Below are 20,300 nucleotides of genomic sequence, written 5' to 3' on the forward strand. Positions count from 1 at the left end.
TGATCATCTTAAATTAGGGAATTTCTCCTTAAATTAAACAGTGCAACCACCCCCTACCCTCCTCCCCTCAGATCCAAGACAGCCATAGAAGAACATCAGTGTTTGCACTTTAATATAAACCATGTCGGATTCCCAATGACTCCAGCATATACAAGATAAAGCCTGATAAAAAACCCAAACAATTGCTCCAGCACAAGGTTCCCCACAGCACGAGCATCACACAACTTTTAGAAAGCCCCTTGTTTATCCCTGTGTTGCGCCAAGCCCCCTCTTCTCCCTACAGCAACAGCACAGAACAGCTTAACAAAAAAAAAAAAAAAGTGGGAAGTGACATTCAATGAATACACCATCATTTAAATTAAGGCAGAATAAATAACGGTTCCACAGCAGTGATGGGCATTTTCAGGTGAGTGCTGGAGCCTGGAGCGCAGCTACCCCTCACTGTGCACTGCCCCGTGCTCATCACAGAAGTGTTGGTGTGCCTGGGACAAGTCAAGCACATGCTGTGAAAGCACCCCCCCAACCCCAACCAGAGTTCAGCTATAAAGTTAACTTTTATTTTTCCAAGCAGCTCAGCCTCTTTCCCCACACCTTTGATCTGGGATTTTCCTCCTACAGAGTGGCTCCTCCATCACAGCCTTGTTGTTGCAGCAGTAGCATCCCAGTCCTGGACCAGAGAGATAATCCATTCCCTTTGAGGAGGGACAGACTGGCATGAAGGGCCACAGTGCAGTTCAGGACTTACAGATCTGCAGCTGCCTTTGGAGCAATAACTGATGAACAGTTTTTCCCTCAGCCCAGCTCAGTCCAGGATGAGTAGCTTGAGAGAGTTTACTTAAAAGAAGGAAGCCACTGTTCTTGGTGATGTGAAGAGTATCCTTCTCTGTGGAAGGCTTGGGGAAAGATATTGGACATAGCTGAGCATAGCTCCACAAAAAATAATAAAAAAAAAAAGTGTCCAGTTACAGGGCCATGGCTGTTGATGTGAATGATGGCACATTCCTCAACCATAAATACAATCACAGAGTGAATACAATTCTGCCAAGTAGCACAAGACACTCGGGGAAAATCATAATCAGTGTCCCACTTTCCCCGGCAGGGAAACATTCCTTTAGGGAGAAAATCCACCAAACAGCAAAAATTAAGAGCTCTGATCCATCCCAGCCAGTTAGTGTGTTAGTGCCAATTTCCTTAAACCATGAGCAAAGGATGGTACCAATCCTCTCAAAAGGAAAAGGAAAACAAAATAAACATAAAACCCAATCATTTAAAATATGGCTTCACAAAACCTTTGTAAAACTTAAATGTCCTCTTCAGCTGGTGCATAAGAAAATCCTAAAAATGCATCTGAGGCACTGGAGCTGCTGGCTGCTAGGTCAGGTGTGTGGGTGATGGAGGCAGAGATGGCTTCTTGGGTGAACTCGGGATCAAAGTGTCGCAGATCAGCTGGACCAGCCTAAGCCAAGGAGCAGAGACACACAGTCATGGAGTGGGCAGACCCAAACCAGCCACTTGTGTTCAGGCAGTCCAACACAGCTGCTCTTCCAAAAGAGAGATCACCACTGCCTCTGCAGGTCCCAACCCACACCTCAGAACCCTCGGTGCCAGCATGAGAGATCTGGAAAGGATCCCTTTGGTACAGCAGACAGAATTACCCACTTACCACATTGGGGTTGAATGGAGGAGTAATCCTCTTGTGATATAAATCATCCCAGTTTATTGGGCTGAAGAATACGTGGTTCTTTATCTCAAGCTGTACAGAAAGCAGGAAGGAGAAGTCAGTTTTCCACCAACCCTCCTTTTCCAGCACCTGGTCTCACAGCTTGAAGCAAGACTTGAAGTTACCACATACCCATATCCACAAATCCTTGATACACGAGGGTCATGGTCCAGGAATCCCTTGAAGGGAAATGACCCATTGGTGTCCTTAGCTGGCCACCACCCCTTTCCCGTTGGGGAAATCCAAGTCAACCCCATGTGTCCCTTGTAGGAGGCTGAAGGGACAGACTGTGTGGGAAGCTTTTTCCAAGGCAGTGCTGTTGTGAAAGAAATGCTCAGAACAGAAATTTTCCCATCCTCCCTCCCTCCCGATCATAGTGGAGGCCACCTACAAAGTCTGTTTTGGCACCCAGCCTCCTCTTCTGGTCCTTGTGGAGAAGTCCCTGGAGGATGTCACAAGCTGCCACAGTCTTGGTTCCTTGGATCTGTAGTGGCTTGTGCAGAATGTTGTCATACATCTGAGACACATCCCGGCTGTAAAAAGGAGGCTAATTTGAAAGAGAGGAGAAGCAGCCAGGTAAAACATGAGCTACCAGAAGGAGCCACAAATTGCAGGTCAAAATGAGTCCTGCCATGAGTAGATGAGGCAGACCTGCCACACCTCTGCTCAGAAGGGCAGAGGCAGGATTGAACCAGGTCGTTGATTCAGGATTTAGTTGTCTATCAAGTACCTTCTGAACACCAGACCAACCTCACACCACAGCTTTTGAAAATAAAGTTTCCACCATGTAAAGTAAACCAACCTCTTTCCAAACTTACCAGTCCAAAGAGCATTTCATAGAGGACAGCTCCTAGGCACCACCAGTCTACTGTCCTGTCATAGGGCTGCTTCTTTAGCACCTCAGGAGCCAGGTACTGGGAAGCCAGAAGGAAATATTTGAGTCAAATTATAAAGGAAGGGCTTTACCCTTATAAGCCCCAAACCTGGCTGCACATTATTCCTAATGTGTTGAGCAAACATTAGGAATAACGCAGATGTATTTCCTATTATTATCTAATAAACTCTCCATTTGCTTTGGTGCAAAGGCGTTGAAAGACACCTACCAAAGCCCTCAAAGTGTCCTTCCAGAGAACAGAAGGTTCTCTTCCTAGAGAGGATTTGTACAAGGGCTTGCCACCCACCACAGTTCAACCAACCAACTTGTGCCACCCTGACACATCACACCTCTAAAAAGCTGCAGTTTCCAGCCCCAGTAAGCCTGCCCAAAGCAGCAAAACTACCAAGAGCCACCACCAAGGAGCAACAGGGAAGAATTTGAGCATTCTGCAGAACAGTCTGCCACAGAATTATCTCTGTGTGCTATCAGGCTCTGTCTAGAACAGGAAAACACCAACACACAGAGCAAAACTAGAAAACAAAGCTCAAACCTTCCTCCTTGGTTCGTGCTATGCTATGGCATAAGAGGCATCCCCCCGGAAAAGGGGGGAAATTCCTGCCCCCTTCTGCTGAGTTTGAACACTGAAAGGTGTCATGTTTACAGAGCCTTTGTCAAGCTGTCTGGGGAACAGCTGAAGTGCTACCAAAATCCCCAGCAGGCTCCGTCAGGAGCAGGTTAAAAAGCCTCCAAGAAGCCAGACTGGAAACAGGTTTTTACAAACACCAGCTGGAGCACATTGGAGAAAAGGCATTTCCTCCCCTCTGAGCAGTGATCACATTCCAGAGGGAGCCTGGTGCTCTCCTCCATGCAGGGCATTCTGTAGCTCCTGCATGCACCAAGGACACACAGGAGAGCACAGCAAGGTCCTGTGTACGCCAGTACCAGCAGGCTCCTTGTCCTGCACCTCTGGGGTCTCAGAACTGGTAAACATCCTGCTCACAGGCTCCCAGGGACACTGTTGTCTCCACCTCCACAGCTATTTTCACAAGCCTGGCCATTTCCAAGTGCAGGAACCCTTGCCCCAATAACTGATTAATACTCAGAAATTGCTGTGTTGTTACAGGTAGAGCTGTCTCTGCTGAATAGGGAAGGCCTTATCTGAACTCCAGCTTCAGGCTGACAGCCTCAGAGAGCCCATAATTTTTTGAGGTGTCACATAAACCCAAGACCCAGAGCAACAAGTGTCTGAAGGCTTCCAGCCCTCAGGTCACAGCAAAGCCCCAGCATATGCAGTACCTCAGGAGTGCCACAAAAGGTAGAAGTTGTCTCCTCTTGCTCCATTCCTTCTTTGCAGAGTCCAAAGTCTGTCAATACTATGTGTCCCTAAAGAAATGAGATATTTTAGCTTGTCCCGCTCTTTCTGGAGAGGAGACAGGATTTCCAAGTATTCACCTATGCATTACATCTCATGTGGGTTTTAGTTTCCCACTGCTCATCTGCCCCCCCCTCCCTCCCCTTGTGTTCATCCTACAGCACAGGCACTGGAGCCTATAGAGGAAATAAAGTCTAGATTTCTTTTTTTCAAATTTGTCTACAGCTAGATAGCCATGAAGAGATGCAGCACTGTGGTGATTTTCTGCTGCTTTATCCCAGAGCCAATTTATGTAACAGTCACCACCAGAGTTGCAGCAGTGACCTGCTCTTCACACCCCTGATCCCTACCCACAGCTTCTGGGAATGAGCCAAGGGCCCCAAATCCATGCAGTCCTTCAGAGGGCAGGCCCAGTCATCCTTCCCACAGAAGTGCAGTGGGGCAGACAGACAAAACCCATGCCATCCGTCAGCTGTAGCCCAGCTTGCAGAGCCACAGCCCTCTGCTTGTGGTCTTGACATTTTTAAAGGCAGCAGGAAGACAGCCCAAGCTGTGACTATACCTGGCAATCCAGGAGAATGTTCTCAGGCTTTAAGTCCCTGCAAGACAAAGTGCTGTTTGAGCAGATTTGGCCAGATATTTAGAAAACATGGATCTGAAACAGCATCAGCTAAGAACAGGAGCTAACAAAACCTCCCAATCCAGACCGCCAAGACCTTCCCAAATTGCAGATTCCCATCAGTATACATACATGCAAACATAGGTAGGCTGCTTTCACAGCCTATCAGGATCAAGCGTTAGCCAGGATTTCCACGCATAAATTGTTACTGAGAGATATTTCTTACTTATTGAGCCAGTTTTCTTTTATATCTTTAAACTTAATACTCTCAGACAGATACTGGGAAGGGGAAAGAATGGCTTATTGCCTGCTGGGTCCTGTGCAGACCCTCTTGCAGGGTAAAGTGCCAACAGCACAGTCTTGTCTGGGGTAGGAGATTCTTCAGCTATGCCAATCCTGCCTTTCACTTCCCCAGTGAATCCCATTCCCTCGCAGCACTGCACCCCTGGCTGGGCAGGCTTGGTGCCCCTGCCTTACCTGTAGATGATGTTTAGGGAATGCAGGTACCCAATGGCACTGGCGACTTCTGCAGCGTAGAATCGGGCCCGGGGCTCACGGAAACAGCGCTCCCTTTGTAAGTGGAAGAAGAGCTATGGGAAGGTGAGAGGGTGGATCATGTCTCTAAATAAATGAAGGCTAATCTGGAGCAAGGGTGAAAGCCAGCTATGTAAGTGACAAGCATTTTGCAGCAGGTAGCACGTGAACAGCATGAAATAAGCCCAAGCCAAGTAAATTTAAGCAATCCAAACACCTTTCTAGAAATTGCTTCATTTGTCCTCCTCTTCATTCACAAAAATTAATAATTAGTTCTCAAATCCTCCATCATCTGCTGACCTGATTAAGCTCCTAGCTTACTACAACCCACAAGATGATTTCAGTGGTAGTATGGCCATGAGAAGTGGTACATGCAGAGAGCTGAACATGTGAAGGTCCCCAACATGAACTCAGCTTGGGCAGGATATCCGCTTTCACAATGTCTCCCAGCCAGTTTCAGATAGCACAGAAAGACAGCTGAAAAAGGTAAGCCTCTACAGGACAGAAAAAGTCTACAAAGTTGCAGTGGCATCACACACGAGCTTTAGACATGGATCCAGAGCTGGGCCAAAAGTGAGTTTCCCTAAATCTCACCAACACCAATACTTACCATATTCTCCCCAGCATTTTCAAATGCCCCAACACTGCTTTTCTCAGCATCTTTACTTTGGGAATCATCTGACCCAGGTCATAGCCAGCAAGATCTTGACTGGATTTACAGGTGAGGCATCCTGCCAGGTATTCCTGGCTGCTCTTTGCCAGCAGTCAAAACAACATCATCCCTCAACATCATTATCTTCTGACAAGAAACAGTTTTAAATGAAGCAGCATGTTTGTGAAGGACCAAAAACGATTAAAACAAAGCCTGTAAGTGCACTCACCTCTCCTCCATTTACATAGTCAAGCACAAAGTAAAGCTTCTCCGAGGTCTGGAAGGAGTAGTGGAGTCCCACGAGGAAGGGGTGCTTGACATTTTTCAGAAGCACGTTACGTTCTGCCATGATGTGGTTTTGCTACCAAAAAGCAGACGAGGCATTAAGGTCTCAGGCAAGGGTCCAGCCCAGCCTGCCCTAGGGGCTCACTGCTGTTTTCAAAACAGATGGAAGCTGGGAGCCCACGAGGGTCATTCTCCAAAAGGAGAACAACTCCCTCCTATCTGACCCAATTAATCTGTGTTCTTTTGTTCTCATGGCACAGAGAAATCCGTGTTTAACACGTGAACTGCCTACATGAACACCAGGTACCCCAACTGCATTACCCAGAGAGCTCATACACCGAGCACTGTTCGCAGAAGTAGCCCAGGAGAGCAGACACACCTCCTTTTTCTTGAGGATGGTTTTCTTGTGCAACACTTTCACTGCATAAAAAGTCCCATCACACTTGCGTTTGGCCAGGAGAACCTGCAACAGAAGGTCCTGGTCACAGCTTTCAGTCTCACCTTGGTCAGTGGTTCCTCATTAGCTCAACACTCTTGTGAGTGATCATACACAGAACTGCTTCAGAGGGCCAGATACAGGGTTTTAAAGACCAAGCTCCAGCCCTCTCAATTCCCAGCACTTTTTCATTGCCAGAAGAAAAACACACAATATCTCCACATATATCCCCTAGACACCCAATAGAAAATACTTTTGGAACATTTGGGGACAGTCCCCTTTAAAGTGAATCCTGGCTGTCTCCAAGGTACAGATTTCTCTGGAGATCTTTTGCTGAACAAGTCTGAAACTTATTCTGAATCAAGCACTGCTCCTTACCATCACCCCCTGAGCATAAAGCACCTCACTCTTCAGTCCTTAGAGAGGTTGCGGGACCTTAAAGTAAGAATGGACTATTAATAAATGTCTCAGGTCTTATTTAATCTCAGTCCGACTCAGGCCAGACAGCCAGAGAGGTGCAAGCAAAGGACACAGCCAGAAACTCCTTCAGCAACACATGTTCCTTCCAAGCTGCCTCTAAAGATCTACAGCCCACCTGCACAAGCCCACTTACTTTTCCAAAGCTTCCTTTGCCAATAACCTTCAGGAAGTCAAAGTCTGTTGGCTTGGCACTGTTGGGCAAGAATGAAACAAGTTAATGTTTCTGGGAGAGAAACATGCAACAGTGACACCACCATCAAAGCAGAGTTCCTGCTTGGAAAAATGAGTGTTTGTGAGTTTGTGAAAGGGATTAAAGGGCACTGGTGGGTGACCCTCGCTCCCAGCCAGCTCAGGATTCGCACTGTGGGTGTCAGTGCGCCCTGCAGAGCACCAAGAGCAGTTCCCAGGCTGAAGGCAGCAGCAGTGAAAGCACCTGTAAGGATAAAGTGATGCCTTACAGGGGACACAGTTTATCCCTGTTTCTAGAGAAAGGTAGTCAGGAAGCCAGCAGGGATGAGGAAGACCTTCTCTTATCACCTCTCAAAAGAAAAGGGACAAGAGGCTACAGATATGGCCGGGAGAAAATGATAAGTGCCAGCTACAGCTTAGTCTTGAAAGCTGGTGTGTTGGTGACACACATGGTGTTAGAGGCCAAGAAATGTAATTATTGAGACTTCTGCAGACACAGGGACCTGCTGCATCCCCCAGGCAGGTTTCTTCATGCTCCACACCCTACCTGGCTTTGCAGAGGCTTACTTGGGGTTAGCAGAAGGTCCAAGGTTGATGTTGTCAGTTGGTGTTGAAGGCTAGAGAAGATAACAAGAATTTTAGTCAAAAGGACTACGCTGCACGTTGGGTTTTCCCTTCCTCAACACAGTGTCCCTCACACAGAGCCATTGATAAACACCCATCAGCAAGAGACCCAGCTGATACTTCGGCAAACCTTTCAGGTCTCTTTGGATGGCCTTATGCACACCCAGCACCACAGAGCTGCAGCCGCCCTCTTCCCAAAGACAAGAGGATACGTACACATACATGCTCTTCCTCCTCTTCCTGCTCCCTAGGAATCTTCCCCTCCCCAGACTCTGGGAACATTGTGCCTTGTCCAAAAGGGCCTCTCTGCTGTTTTTCTTCGCCCAGCATCACCCAGAGGACAAGGCAGCAGTAAGACTGCCAGCAGGCTAACACAGGCTCTCTCCTTGTTTTTCGTCTAAAAGCACCAGCCCCCCTCTGTCCCAAAGGTGAGGATCTGCTTGTTCAGAGCCATGATCTTACCTGGGTGCTTTTGTCTGGGCTCCGGGAACGATCCATTAAAAAAGCAACTCTCTCAGCACTTGGGAAAAGAAGAAGTAGTCAGTGTTGAAAACAAAATCCAAGGGAGAAACAGCTTCACACCATTAACTTTCCAGGGAGCAGTGCAGACCCCAGTGCACCCCATCCGTCACAGGAGGGCTGAGCTGAGCTCCCCAGCACTGCTATCCCCAAAGGATGGGGATGCCCACACTCTGGAGGAGGCAGGGAGCAGTGTGTGCTGACAGGAGGTTAGGGGAAAAGGGTTCCTGGGTGCACAAGCACATGAAATGTCTGCCCTTGACTTGCAATAGCACAAAGTGCTCAGGGCACCAGCACATGAGGACCAGCACAGCCCCAGCAGCAACACAGCACCAGGCCAGGTGAAGTCACAGCTCTTCTGGCCAGACCCCTCTCGAGGCAGCTGCAGCCGCCACCCCACTGCCCAGGGATACCGCAGCCCAGTGAGTATCCCCACAGGGCAGCCAGGAGAGTCCAGCCGGGTCCAACCACCATGGTCCATGGGGCTGGCAGCAGCCAGAGGCCACTCCCCAGGCCAGGTCAGACCAGGGCAGCTCAGGGCTGTTGACATTGCAGGAGAGCTGCCATGGCAGCCGGGACAGGCTCGGTGAGCAGAAGCATTAAAGACCAGGGCTCTTGTCTGCCTGGTGCAGCTTTTGCTGGGGCTGGAAGAGCTGGACTTGAACACTTGTTGGTTCAGATCCATCCTGCCTGAGCATCACTGGGGATAGGTGGACCCTGCTTCAGGGATTCCTCTCTTTGGTTTTAAGGGTTCCCCCATGCTCCTTGCAAAGGCCAGAATTAAGGAGATAACACAAAACAAACAGCTCTGCTCCCTTCTCCCCTACCCCAGAGAGCTTTGACTCCCCCTCACATGAAGGCTCTGAAGGCTCCCATCCCCACAGCCACTCTCTGCCCTACCCCTCCCAAAAAGGGGGTCCAAAGACCCCACCAGCCTCCCCACATCTCACCTGTGGGTGCTCCCACTCGCTGCCCCCACACAGCACCAGGCACAGACCCCCAGCCATTCCAAAGAAGCCCCTCCTGCGCAGCCAGGCTGAGCATGGCAGGAGCTGCCGGGCAGCAGCGGATACTGGCAGCTGTCCCCAGGGACTGCCCACATCTGCCCGGTGCCAGCCAGCTCCATCCGCCACCCAGCCAGCGCAGGGGTTATCGGGCTGAGCTGTTAAAGGGCTCCCATCTCACTGGGAGGGTTTCATACTCACTACAAGCAGAGCCTGGAGCCGGAGGCCTTGATGGTTTGTTCTATCCTCTCCCGGCCGTGCTTGATGAGTTCTGTGAGGAAAGTTGGAGCACCGAAGCCGATTAGCTGGCAGCGTGATCACAAGTGCACAGAGGCACATTTGTTCTTCTCTGACCTTGCTCTTCTCTCCACAGCCACCCTCCTCCCCCTTCCACTCACATACCAAAATAACCGGGAAATTATAGGAACCAGGACATCTTCCCTCCCAGCTTCACCAGGAGCCCTCAATAGCTCACAGGACAGCGATGAGTGCCACAAAACAGACACCTTCTCTGGTGGCCGAGGGGACTCAGGCTAAAGCACCACTGACAAGCCTTCCTGAGCCACCCCTGTGTCCCCAGGGGGAACAAGGAGAGTGCTTACAAGGACGAGGTTGTACTGGGATACATCACACACTTGGCACATCCACTGTCCCTTTCATCCAGGACTCTGCGAGTAATTAGGGACATGAATGAAACCTTTCAGGCCCTGCAGGAGGTAAGCCAGCACACACACAGCACAGGAGTGACTTGCCCAAGGACACATAGCCAGTGCCAGAAGCTGGGATTCCCACCATGGAGCATCCCTGCTGCTCAGCCGTGCAGGCGGTTGCCACCACTCATCATCATCATCACCTCTCCCTTCACAGAGGGGCAGCCCTGAGCCTGCTCCCTGCTGCTGCACAGGCTGAGCCAGAGGGAAGCCCAAGGAGCGCAGCCTGTACAGAGGAGATCCTTGTTTTGCTTAGGAGAGTAGATAGCAAGATTATTTCAAGACTCAGTTTTACTCAGTTCTGCCACTGAAGGGAAAGGAAGAATCAAAGCATTCACAGAAACGTGTGTTTACCTCAATTTAAAAAGAAGGGGCTTTGTGGACATAAGCAAGTTGTGTCCATAAATATCCTGGAATAGCTCTTCTACAGACCAGGGAATGGACAGCACCAACTGCCAGAGGCCATCTCTCTGGGCAAAGAATTTGTAGGACAATGAGTTTTGAGGCAAACAAGTCCATAACAGAGCCCTTCCCACATGGATATTTGGATCTGCCAGGCAGAGGGACCTGTGAAATCCTGAGAGCCACTGAACTGGCCCCACCAGCAGATCTGGGGGCAGCTCTGATGAGCAGCCAAAAAATTAAGCTGTGGGTTTAGAGTTTCTGAATGGATAAGAAAGGGAAAGCAGGAATTTAAAGCAAAATCCACAAACCATGCAGAGGGAAAACTTACAACCTCAGTCTGGTCCGAGCCCCTGACCTTGTCCGTACTTTGCCCTGCAGCAGGTCCAAGATCCTGTCCCAGCTGGCACCCACCAGCGGGGACAGCACACAGACAGCACCCAGACAGATCAAACCCCATCTCCTCCCACTGGGCATAGTCCTTTCCCGGAAAGTCTGGCTTTCCCTGGCTCCCTGAGGTCTGCTGAAGGGCATCCAACACCTGCCTCGGGGCTGCGTCTGTCCCGCAGGCTGGGCAGGTATCATGGCCACAGCAGAGGGACATCAGTGCTGCTGTCTCTGACCAGACAACACTCACTGAAGGCTCAGGGCCAGGGAGGAGGTTGGCACAGCGGATGGCCAAGGCACACAGGTGTGTGTGGACAAGCCCCAAGCTGCACATGGCAGCAGTACGTAGAGGAGTGAAGGTTTCCACCCCTGCTCAGGAGCCTCTTGCCAGAGCAGCCCAACCGAACACCTCACTCCTTCTCCCTGCCTGCAGCTCCATCAGGTGATACAGCCCATTTCCTCCAAATCTGAACCCCCACAAGCCTGGGTTTGGCCCCAGGGTCAGCGTGCCGCCACTGCTCCAACCCCAGACTTGGGGGGAACATAACGACTCAGGCACAGATGGAGATATCACAGCTTGGACATCTTGGAGAGCACATGGGCAAGCCATGGAAACACATCCATCTGCTTTGGAGGTATTTACTAGCAGCACAGGATGCAGGACAAGTTCCTGGCTTGCTCCAAGGGGCTTGGACAAGCCTGTTTTAGCAACCTGCAGCTAGGCAAGAGCCCCTTCCAGCCTGGCAGCCCGTTAATGCCTCCCTCCACCAACCCTGTTCTGCTCCACTGCCTCTTTGCTGGAAGTGAAGCCACTCAACAAGTCCCTGCTGACCAAGGACAGCCTTTTCCAGAAAAGCTTTTTCATTAAAGGGACTTGCTCTGAGGTTAAAGTCTCTGGCACTGAAGTACCATACCCATTTTTAGGATGTGTATATCCCCATCCCATATCACTTTCTATTCAGCTTCAGAGCCACCTTCCCCAGCCCAAGTCCACCTTCAAAACCAGGTTAGTTTGTGGTTTAAATCTCACAAGCAGTCGAGCAGGCTTTTCTTTATCACTAACAAACCCTACTCCCCCTGAAGCACAAAGATTTCCTGAGTGCACACACTGAACAACAGAACTAGAAATAGGTCACAGAAATACGCTGGAATCCTTGGTTATACATGCCCAGCTGCATCCCTCCTTGTGCCTGCTGGTGCAGCACAGATGCTCCAGGCACGGCCAGGGCCACAGAGAGCATCGGCAAGCAAGTCTAGGAGTTTCCCAGTATAATGTGACTATTACACATCAGGAATAACCCCTGCACCCTGCTCCCCACTCCTCAAAGACGATTTCACCCCAACTCCCAGCCAGAGGCATCCCCCAGGAACGAAGTCCCCGCTCACACAACAGAAAGCCGCTACTTACAAGTTGGAGCAGTTACTGCAGCTAAATCTCCCCCCACCACACATCCCTCAGTAACATACGTTTGCTTCCCAGCACAGCACGAGCAGCTCCCTCTTCCTTGCACAGTTCTGGCAGTGCTGACCCACATTCCCATGCTAGCCCAGCGTTATTTGCTACAAACACATTACTAATGCAACGCGTACCCTGCACGGAGATACAACCTCACAGCCTCGTCATCTGCGGGCTGCCTCCCACCCTCCTCCCTGATGTCACCGCTCTCGGCAGCTTCCCCTACCTAACCTACATTGCAAACCCCTCCGAGCGAGTCCCTCGTCCTCTCCCGCTCTGGTTATACAGAAGGGCTGGCTGCCAGCATGGAGAGGCATGGCAGGGCTGTCACCGGGACAGCAGGTGATGCTTTGGAGGAAGCACAGAGTTTGGAAGGGCAGGATTGAGAGAGGGGCACCGAAGGCAGCCCACAGCTTTCACCCAGCACAGGGGCTGCTCTCAGCCTAAGAGGGAGGTGCCCCAGTTTCAGTTCAGAGAAGAGCAGGGAGAGAGGTGGGAAGGAGGATTCCCGCAAACACGTGCTTTTACTGGGGAGAGGAAAAAAAGGCTCAAGTTTTCCCCAGCTACAGATCTAAGAGATAGCTGCAAGCCAGTACTGAACTGCACTTTCATTCCCATTGAGGCACTACAGTAAGTCCAGGAAGAGGTTAGGAAAGACTTTAAAGCACTTCTGTATTTGAGGAAGCTTTCTTAGCCACCCTCTGGAGAGCTCCTGGCTTGTCCAATTTTCTCCTGCAGATCCTGGGACACTGCAAACCAAAGCAGGAGCCCAGCCAAGCAGCCATGGCTCGGGGCAAGCTGGAGCCCACAGACAACCAATCCTTGAAATTTTAGAGAAAAGCTGTATGCAGAACTTAAAGAAAACAGCAGGTGGCTAAAGTTTGAAGCACTTGGCAGAAAAATAATTCCATGAAAACAAGTCACTAAACATACCTGGGAGCACATCTGCCAGAGGCTGAGTCCTGAAGCACGGGAAGCAGCCCACAACCAGTGAGTGCAGAGACCTCTCACTCCCCTCATTTCCCATCCTTGCACCAGCCCACCCTGTTAGGCCAGGAGCCCAAAGCCCCTTCCTAAAACCCAGAGGGGAAGAGCTTTGTTTCCTGCAGCAGTTCATTTAGCCCCTAAACACAACCACCCTCAACCCCTCAAAGTGATCGTGCCACTGCTGGTGCCTCACTGCAACACTTTAAAGAGAGCAGGAAAAGCTGCCCAGCTGCAAAAGATGAATAGACACCTGCTAGCTATACCCTAGGAGTGAGAATTTAGGTGGGAGGGGTAGTTTTGGGTGGGCAGGAAAGGGTGTAGGTTGTGGCTAGGAGCAGATTACAGCCTAGCAGGCAGCTCAGGTGTTCTGAATAATTTTTTACAAGTCAGCTGGAAATTTGTCTGCCATCCAGTGGTTTGGAGGAAGGTCAAAACTGGCATTTGGTTTAGGTCAAACCCTGAAGGAGCTGCTTTTTCCACTGTCCTCAGGAATCCTGGAGGGCTGCAGCCAGGGCAGCCAGGCTGGTGCTTTGCAGCACTGTTAGCTGCAAACATAAACACGCAGGGAGCCTGGTGATTTGAGAGACCAGGGACTAAGCTCTGAGCAAAAGGGACCTGGGAAAAGGGCTGGTGTCTTCTCTCTCTTCGTTAAAAATAAAGCAGTCACTTTTTGCTTCCATTGTAATTTCCTACAAAATCTCCCTGTGTGCAGCTGCAGCAGCAGGAAAGCAGCTTGCAGAGCAATTTCAGTGGTGGGTGCAAGGAGGTAAAAGCCAGGCTGTGGGCAGCATTCCTTGTGGGAAGCAGAACGGCCACCATGGGACGGGTGGTCCTCACCCCAGACTGCAGCTACTGCGGGAAATCACTTGGGACATCTGATGTGCTTGGTGCCATGTGTAGCGAGGAAGGGGAAGCAGCATTTTGCTTGAAATGTTGCCTTCTCTCAGGTCAAAACCTGATTTTTTGCTCAGCCAATATTCTCAGGCTGTCAGCATTGACATCTTTTAAGAATATCCCTTAACATGTTTTTCCTTTCTCCAGCTTTGCCTCCACTTGCATTGAAATTGTCAAATTTCAGAATAATTTCATCAGTTAACTTACATTTTCTAGTCAGTGCCTTCTGCTTTTGTTTCTTTAATGAAAATCTCGGTGCTATCAACTTGATTTTAATTTCCATAGGAAGAGGCATCTCTAATTAAAACCCACTTCCTATCTAAAGACGAGAAAGCAGAAGGATCCTGTAAGGCAAATTTTAACTGCTAAAATGCATAAAACACCTAATCTGATGACAGATAGTGATGGTAAAATGATGTTGGGTCGGTTTTGTCCATCCTAGCCGCTCTGTGAGGGTCACTGACACTCCGGGGCTGGGTGTCACTCAGAACCAGGTGTGCGATGCAAAGGTGCCACCTCCCCTCACACACGAGTCCCCTGTGTGTGTCCCATGGGAACCAGGCTCCCTGCAGCCCTTGCTGGGCAGGCTGAGCCCAGCTGGAGCCCACCGGGAAGGCTCTGCAGCCCAACACTAGTGGGAGACCTCCATGGGGAAGTCTTCTCCATGCCATCACCACCCCCAGGGCTTAGTGACACCTTACCATCCAGCAGCATTACCCTTTGTCTTGCCCAGGGCAGTGGAGGAGGGCTCCATCCAGGCCACGAACATTAAACAGCTGAAATAATCTCCTCTCCTCACAGCTGGGGCAGGAATCCAGCTGCTGGCTCCGGGTGTCCTCGGGAAGCAGAGCGTGCAGATGTTCCTCTGTCTGCAAAGGTGAAGGGCACAGAGTAAGAGCAGAAACAAGTCCCTGGGTGCAGCACTGGCTGCCTGCCAGCCAGGCACGGCTCTGGGACACAGGGACAGCTCCTGACCCTCGTTTGGGCAGCACCCACTCAGCATTCAGTCTGGTGGAGGTCACTGGGGGGCTCTGCCATCACCCCGGTGACAAAATGCTTTGGGACTGGCAGACAGGGGAAATGGAAGAGAGCTGAGTGGTTTGGCTTCTGTACCACAGAAGAAATTTACCCCAAAGCTGTTGAATTCATGTATTTCTGCTCTTGGGAAAGGATTTGGGGTTTAGATGCTTTTGAGGAGCTAAAACCCATACCCGGGGTGACTGCCCTGACACTGGTGGCTCCCTGGCACAGGAGAAAACATTCCCTGGAAGCACACAGACACATAGCCCACCAGAAAATGCCCATCCTCACTGGAGATTCAGCATCAGACACCACCAGATGCCTGGGGCAGCTGCAAAGGGCTTTGCCTGTGGAGCCCTGTGGCTCTCCCTGGAGAGGTGACCATGGTGAGCAGTTGTCACCATGATGACAGGAGTGGGACAGGTAGGTGTGAGCAGGGTTAGCCTCCTGCCCTCCCCACGTGTAAGAGGTGAGACTTTCCCCTGGCCCTGTCCTGTGTGCCCACAGCCGGTCACCCCCTGCAGCAGCTCTTGTCCCTCACTGACCATCGGCCGTGCCCATGGCTGGACAGGTTAATGCTGTGCTGAAGGCACTTCTGAGTGTGGGAGCCCTTGCAGGGCACACACATCACACAGGCACGTGTCCCTGCAGGTGCCAGCAGGGTGACCGTGCCCCCTTACACCAGCACTGACCTTGGCCCGTTCCCCTGCCCAGCACCCACGCACTCCTATGCAAAATTAAACAATTCCGGTGCAGCTGCTGATCTCAGGGCTGGGTTTTGCCAGCGTTGCTGCTCTTCTGTGTCTGGCTGCTGTTTCCCTGCCCTCCAGAGAACACATCTGTGCCAGGAAAACCTCTGGCTGGACCTGAGTTCAAAGGTGAGGAGCAGCTCTGGGGAAATGTAACCCCTTCTGTGCACACCTCCTGCCTGGACCTTGTCAGGCCATAGGGGGAGCAGGCTCTGGCCACAGAAAGGGAATTTTTGCAGCTGCACTGGCACAGCTCAGAGCCTCCACACACTGCCTGTACTTGGAAACATTTTCTTTTCCACCAAGGAAGGGAAGCTACCTTCACTTCCCCAAGCCCTATAAGGGGTCAAGGGCTGCGTGGTCCTTCTGTGGCTGAGTTGGATCCCTCCAGGCAGAGCCATCCCAGGGAAGCCACATTTGCAGCTTCTCTGGGACAGGACACATCCAGTGGGAACAACAGGTCCAGCCCATTGTCTCTACACACAGAGAAGCACCCTCTCTCTCACACACACAATATTTTATATGTTATTTTACAGGGAAAGATAATCCTAATCTCCCTATCTAGCAATATCCATAACCATAATCATAAAAGTATCACTGAAGTGGAGCCACACAGTCCTGAGCAGTTGGAATTGCAGGGAAGGTCCAGATAAGGCTAAATCAAATACTTCTCAAGAAAGCACAGAGCAAGAGTCCGTGGATCTGCAGTGAAAGCTGACCTAAAATATTTGGCTACTCAGCTATCTCTGCTGGGTAAGAGCTAAGATAGAATAGGACAGGGTGGGATAGGATAGGATGTTCTTTAAAAGCCCAGAGGCTATTTGTTCATTTTAGGAGGATCCATAAAAGACTAAATAGATTACTGGTGACCATTGCAGTTCTTTAAAATATTTCCCTTTTTTTCCCTCTCTACATTTTTCTTTCAGCTTCAAAAAACCAGGGCTCTGCCTGAGGCTTTGCCTTTGATTTTGCCAAGGAATCTCACATAGGTGCTGGGATATTTCCCCATGGAGAAAGGAGACAAGAGGAGACCACTGGGGATCAGGTTTTTATTCCAAAGGACAGCTAAGGTGGGTTTGAGCAACTCTTGCCACTTTTCATGCCTCTGTTTCTGTAAATATGAATGTGGCAGAATGATTACTGATCTCTTGTAAAGCCTTTACATCTTCTGAGGAATAAATTCCTGAGGTTATTATTGCCATTAAATTAATTGGCTGGGACCTTTTTTTGCTCCCAAGTGCTTTTCAAGTGTAGGCACAGTCTCAGTGAATAAATAACACGTGGTTGGAAGCAGCCTGACTGTAAGTGGCCCTTCCTGGCCAGCCTTGTCCTTGGGGAAGGCTCAGCTCTCCTGCTTGCTGTCCCCTTCTCTCCTTCCCAGCTGCACTTCAGGACACATTACAGCCCGTGTTTTAGGGTCTTTAAAAAAAAAACAAACAAAAAACAACCACAAACCCAAAAAACACAAACACCAAAACCTGGTTTTTGGGGTGAATGCCTCTTTTCCCCTGTAGCACAGCTCAGTGTGACACAGGGCCACCACCCACAACTCAAACCCCAAATGTGCTCAGCCTGGTGGGGACAAGGGCAGAGAGGCAGTCTCCTGGCTGGATTGAGCAGGGTTTAGCAGTCCAGGAGTGGCTCTGAGAGCTGCACTGCCCGGACCCAGGCCCTCACTGCTGGCACAGCACTGGGTTTGTGAGGATAGCTTATGGGTGCAGTGTCCCTGGGAATGCCTCCCCTCCGCCTGCTCCACCCCTGAGAGCTGCCAACTCCAGCTCCTCTGCATGGGATATATGTTTTCACCCCTTTTTATCCACGTGCAAATCCTGGGAAGCAACTGGTGCTGGCACAGCCAGAGAGTGTCTCCAGCAGAGTTATACATACTGGATCCAGTGACCAGCCCAGTCCAAGCTGGGCTCAAGGCATTGCCAGGAGCTGTGAGCCCCTGCACAAGAGCAGCAGAGCTGTCCTGAAATCTGCCAAGCCCAGCTCTGTTCCCGTGCTCTGGAACTGAGCAGGAACAGCCGTCCCTGTCCTGCCAGCGAGGGGGTTGGGAATGCCCTCTTAGAAGGCTGCTGGGCACAGCACCCCTGAGCTTCACCAGGCCGGGCCCCGAGACTCTCACAGCCCAGGAGACCACAGCCAATTCACAACCTGAAATTTCCAGTGTAAACTTCACCCTTCTGGTGCTGGCTGCAAATCCCAGTGGAGCCCAAGGCTCCTTTCCATGTGCAGGTGGCCCAGGAACATGCGGACACACACAGTCGGTCTCTGCTGATCTGCCAGCTCCTGGAATCACCCAGATCAGGAACACCTGTGGGTGCTCCCCACAGGAGCTCACCCAGTGAGCTGATGTGGGGCTGCAGGGACAAGCAGGGTGATGGAAGTTCCTTTGATGGAACTTTCCTGAGGGAGGCAGAGCTGGTGCCGTAAGTCTTCCCAACTACTGCAGCATTTGCAGGGGGAGCAAGGAGGCTGGTCATCTCCTCTCTGGACTTCTCCACAGCTGGGAAACAACCCCACTGCTGGAACTCAACCCCCCTCCACTTCCAGCTGCTGGCCCTGAGGAGCAGCTCTTCCACTGGCCAGCCGGGCTCTTGGCAGCAAGGGATGAGTCCTTCACAAAACCCTCTGCTCCTCCCAAAGGGGTTCAGGAACTCATTAAAAGAAGGGAAAGTCACAATCATCCCAGAGAAAGCAAATGGGCATTACCTGCAGAGACAGGGCTCCCAGGATCCGGCAGCAGGGCTGGCGGGCACTGCCACACTCTCGCTGTGGGAAGCAGCTTGTACTGCTCCCTCCCGTTGTTTTTATTTTGGCAATGCAGTCTGAAGGTCGAAGAAAAAGTCCGAAGGAGTGGCTTGTGGCAGGCAGTAAATTATTACCCTGGACTGCTCTCCGAGGGGACCAAGGCACAGGGAGCCGGGGTGGGAGAGGAAAATCCCTCCTTGGGGGGATTAGAGGGCAGCTCGCTGGCAGGGAAGTGCAAAGGGTCAGAACAAAGTGCTCTGTTTGCCAGAGGCTGTGCCAGGTCACATGCCGGGTCCCAGCAGAGGTAGTGAGGCATGGGTCACCTCCCAAACGCCAGCAAGACCTCCCGACTGTGGACATGACCTCTTGCCAATCCTCCAGCAACCCGCAGACCTTGCCAGACAGGAAGGAGCTGGGTGAGGGGGAGCCTTGTCCTCTGGCAGCACTGAGGGGCAAGAAATCCAGGGACTTTTACATGCTTGATCTGTACAGGTGTGACAGTCCTACAACCTCCCTTCTGCCTCCTGTGTGCCCCCCCTTCGCTCCACACTCCCCATCCTGGGTCACTAACATGCAGGAACACCCACCTGAGCAGCCAAGAAGATCAAGCCCCACGGGCACATCAGAACTGAGCCCAGAGGAGCACTCTTAGAGCCAAAATCTACTGCCTCCATGCCTTCCCCAATTTGCTGCATTCCTCTTCCTTGCCCTCTGCAGAAGCCCAGCACCAGTGGTCACACATCCCTATGTGGGGGCCCAAATGAGGGTCTGACAGATGAGTGCATTGGTGGGGTCACTGGTGGAGCCTCCAGCTCCTCACCTGAAACACAAACTCCAAAGATGTACAGAAACAGTTGATGGAGAACATTGGTGCCACTGTCAAAACAGGCGTTTTCTAAAATAGCCTGGAATATGTGATACGGAGCATGAGGCCGAGATTTCCAGCTGCCACCACAGCCAAGGACTCTGGCTTCCTGTGTGTGGGGAGAAGGCAGAGCCACACCTGCCCTCTGCCCACAGGGAGGACTGGGCTCAGCCCTCACCTCACTCCAGCTCCCACCAATGGTCCTGTTGGGTGGCACGACTGTGTGGGTGCATGAGGGCAACAGAGATTTGGTATTACCCTCATGTCTCAGGAAACGAGCCCAAATAGAGGTCCCCATTGTGTTTGAGGAACTGTACGGACAGAGAGAGAAATAAATCCATTCCCTGGTAGTGCAGAGAGGGCCTTTGTTTGTCTGGTTTTCAGAGTGAGAAGGTTTAGAGGATTGTTGCAGCACATGACCAGAAGCTACGAAGCTGCAGACAAAAGCCATTTGGAGCACAGATCAGACTTTGCCATCGCGCTGGCTGTTCAAGAGATCTCTGCTTTGTTCAAGTTAAACCTGCTGCTATTTTGGGGGTTATTTTCCTCACTCCGCTGCATCCCTTGCTGTAAGGGCTGCACATGTCCCGCAGCGCTGGGCTCACGAAGACTTTCACCGGCACCAGCACAGCATAAAAATGTCTGCTGCGACGGGCTGGAGGGGCTGCCCGTGTTCCAAGCCCAAGGCACAAGTGTTGCACCGACATCTGCGTTCGCTCCAGCCACGGACAAGTTTAGAAGACAAAGGCTCCGCTTATCGCCCGG

General features: G+C 51.1%; 1 protein-coding gene across 4 annotated transcripts; it reads right to left on the bottom strand.

Annotated features, from left to right (window-relative positions):
• Window positions 1–95: 95 nt before the first annotated feature.
• On the bottom strand, window positions 96–18,888 carry SGK2 (serum/glucocorticoid regulated kinase 2). Of its 4 annotated transcripts, XM_032127029.1 has the most exons (15): window positions 18,632–18,888; window positions 14,865–15,016; window positions 9,513–9,582; window positions 8,251–8,308; window positions 7,732–7,781; window positions 7,109–7,166; window positions 6,439–6,522; window positions 6,004–6,135; window positions 5,066–5,178; window positions 4,532–4,568; window positions 3,894–3,980; window positions 2,539–2,634; window positions 2,112–2,267; window positions 1,664–1,753; window positions 96–1,456 (listed from the first exon to the last, which is right to left on the bottom strand). In XM_032127029.1, the coding sequence occupies exons 2-15, from the start codon at window positions 14,914–14,916 to the stop codon at window positions 1,301–1,303; spliced, it is 1,239 nt and encodes a 412-aa protein (XP_031982920.1). In that variant the 5' UTR covers window positions 14,917–15,016; window positions 18,632–18,888; the 3' UTR covers window positions 96–1,300. The 4 variants fall into 4 exon arrangements, with proteins under 4 accessions (XP_031982920.1, XP_031982921.1, XP_031982922.1 ...); XM_032127030.1 differs by lacking the exon at window positions 18,632–18,888 and having other exon boundaries at window positions 14,849–14,937; XM_032127031.1 differs by lacking the exons at window positions 14,865–15,016; window positions 18,632–18,888 and adding an exon at window positions 13,200–14,589.
• Window positions 18,889–20,300: the final 1,412 nt, after the last annotated feature.

Source organism: Corvus moneduloides, chromosome 17, assembly GCF_009650955.1.
Source record: "Corvus moneduloides isolate bCorMon1 chromosome 17, bCorMon1.pri, whole genome shotgun sequence".
NCBI lineage: Eukaryota > Metazoa > Chordata > Aves > Passeriformes > Corvidae > Corvus > Corvus moneduloides.

Excerpts from the sequence above, each read along its gene's own strand:
- SGK2 (XM_032127031.1), bottom strand. The coding sequence starts at position 13,383 with ATGAACTGCTGCAGGAAACAAAGCTCTTCCCCTCTGGGTTTTAGGAAG. Across the intron at positions 6,136-6,438 it reads CCATCCTCAAGAAAAAGGAG|CAAAACCACATCATGGCAGA; the intron begins GTGTGTCTGCTC and ends GCTTTTTGGTAG. Across the intron at positions 1,457-1,663 it reads CTCCATTCAACCCCAATGTG|GCTGGTCCAGCTGATCTGCG; the intron begins GTAAGTGGGTAA and ends TCCTTGGCTTAG.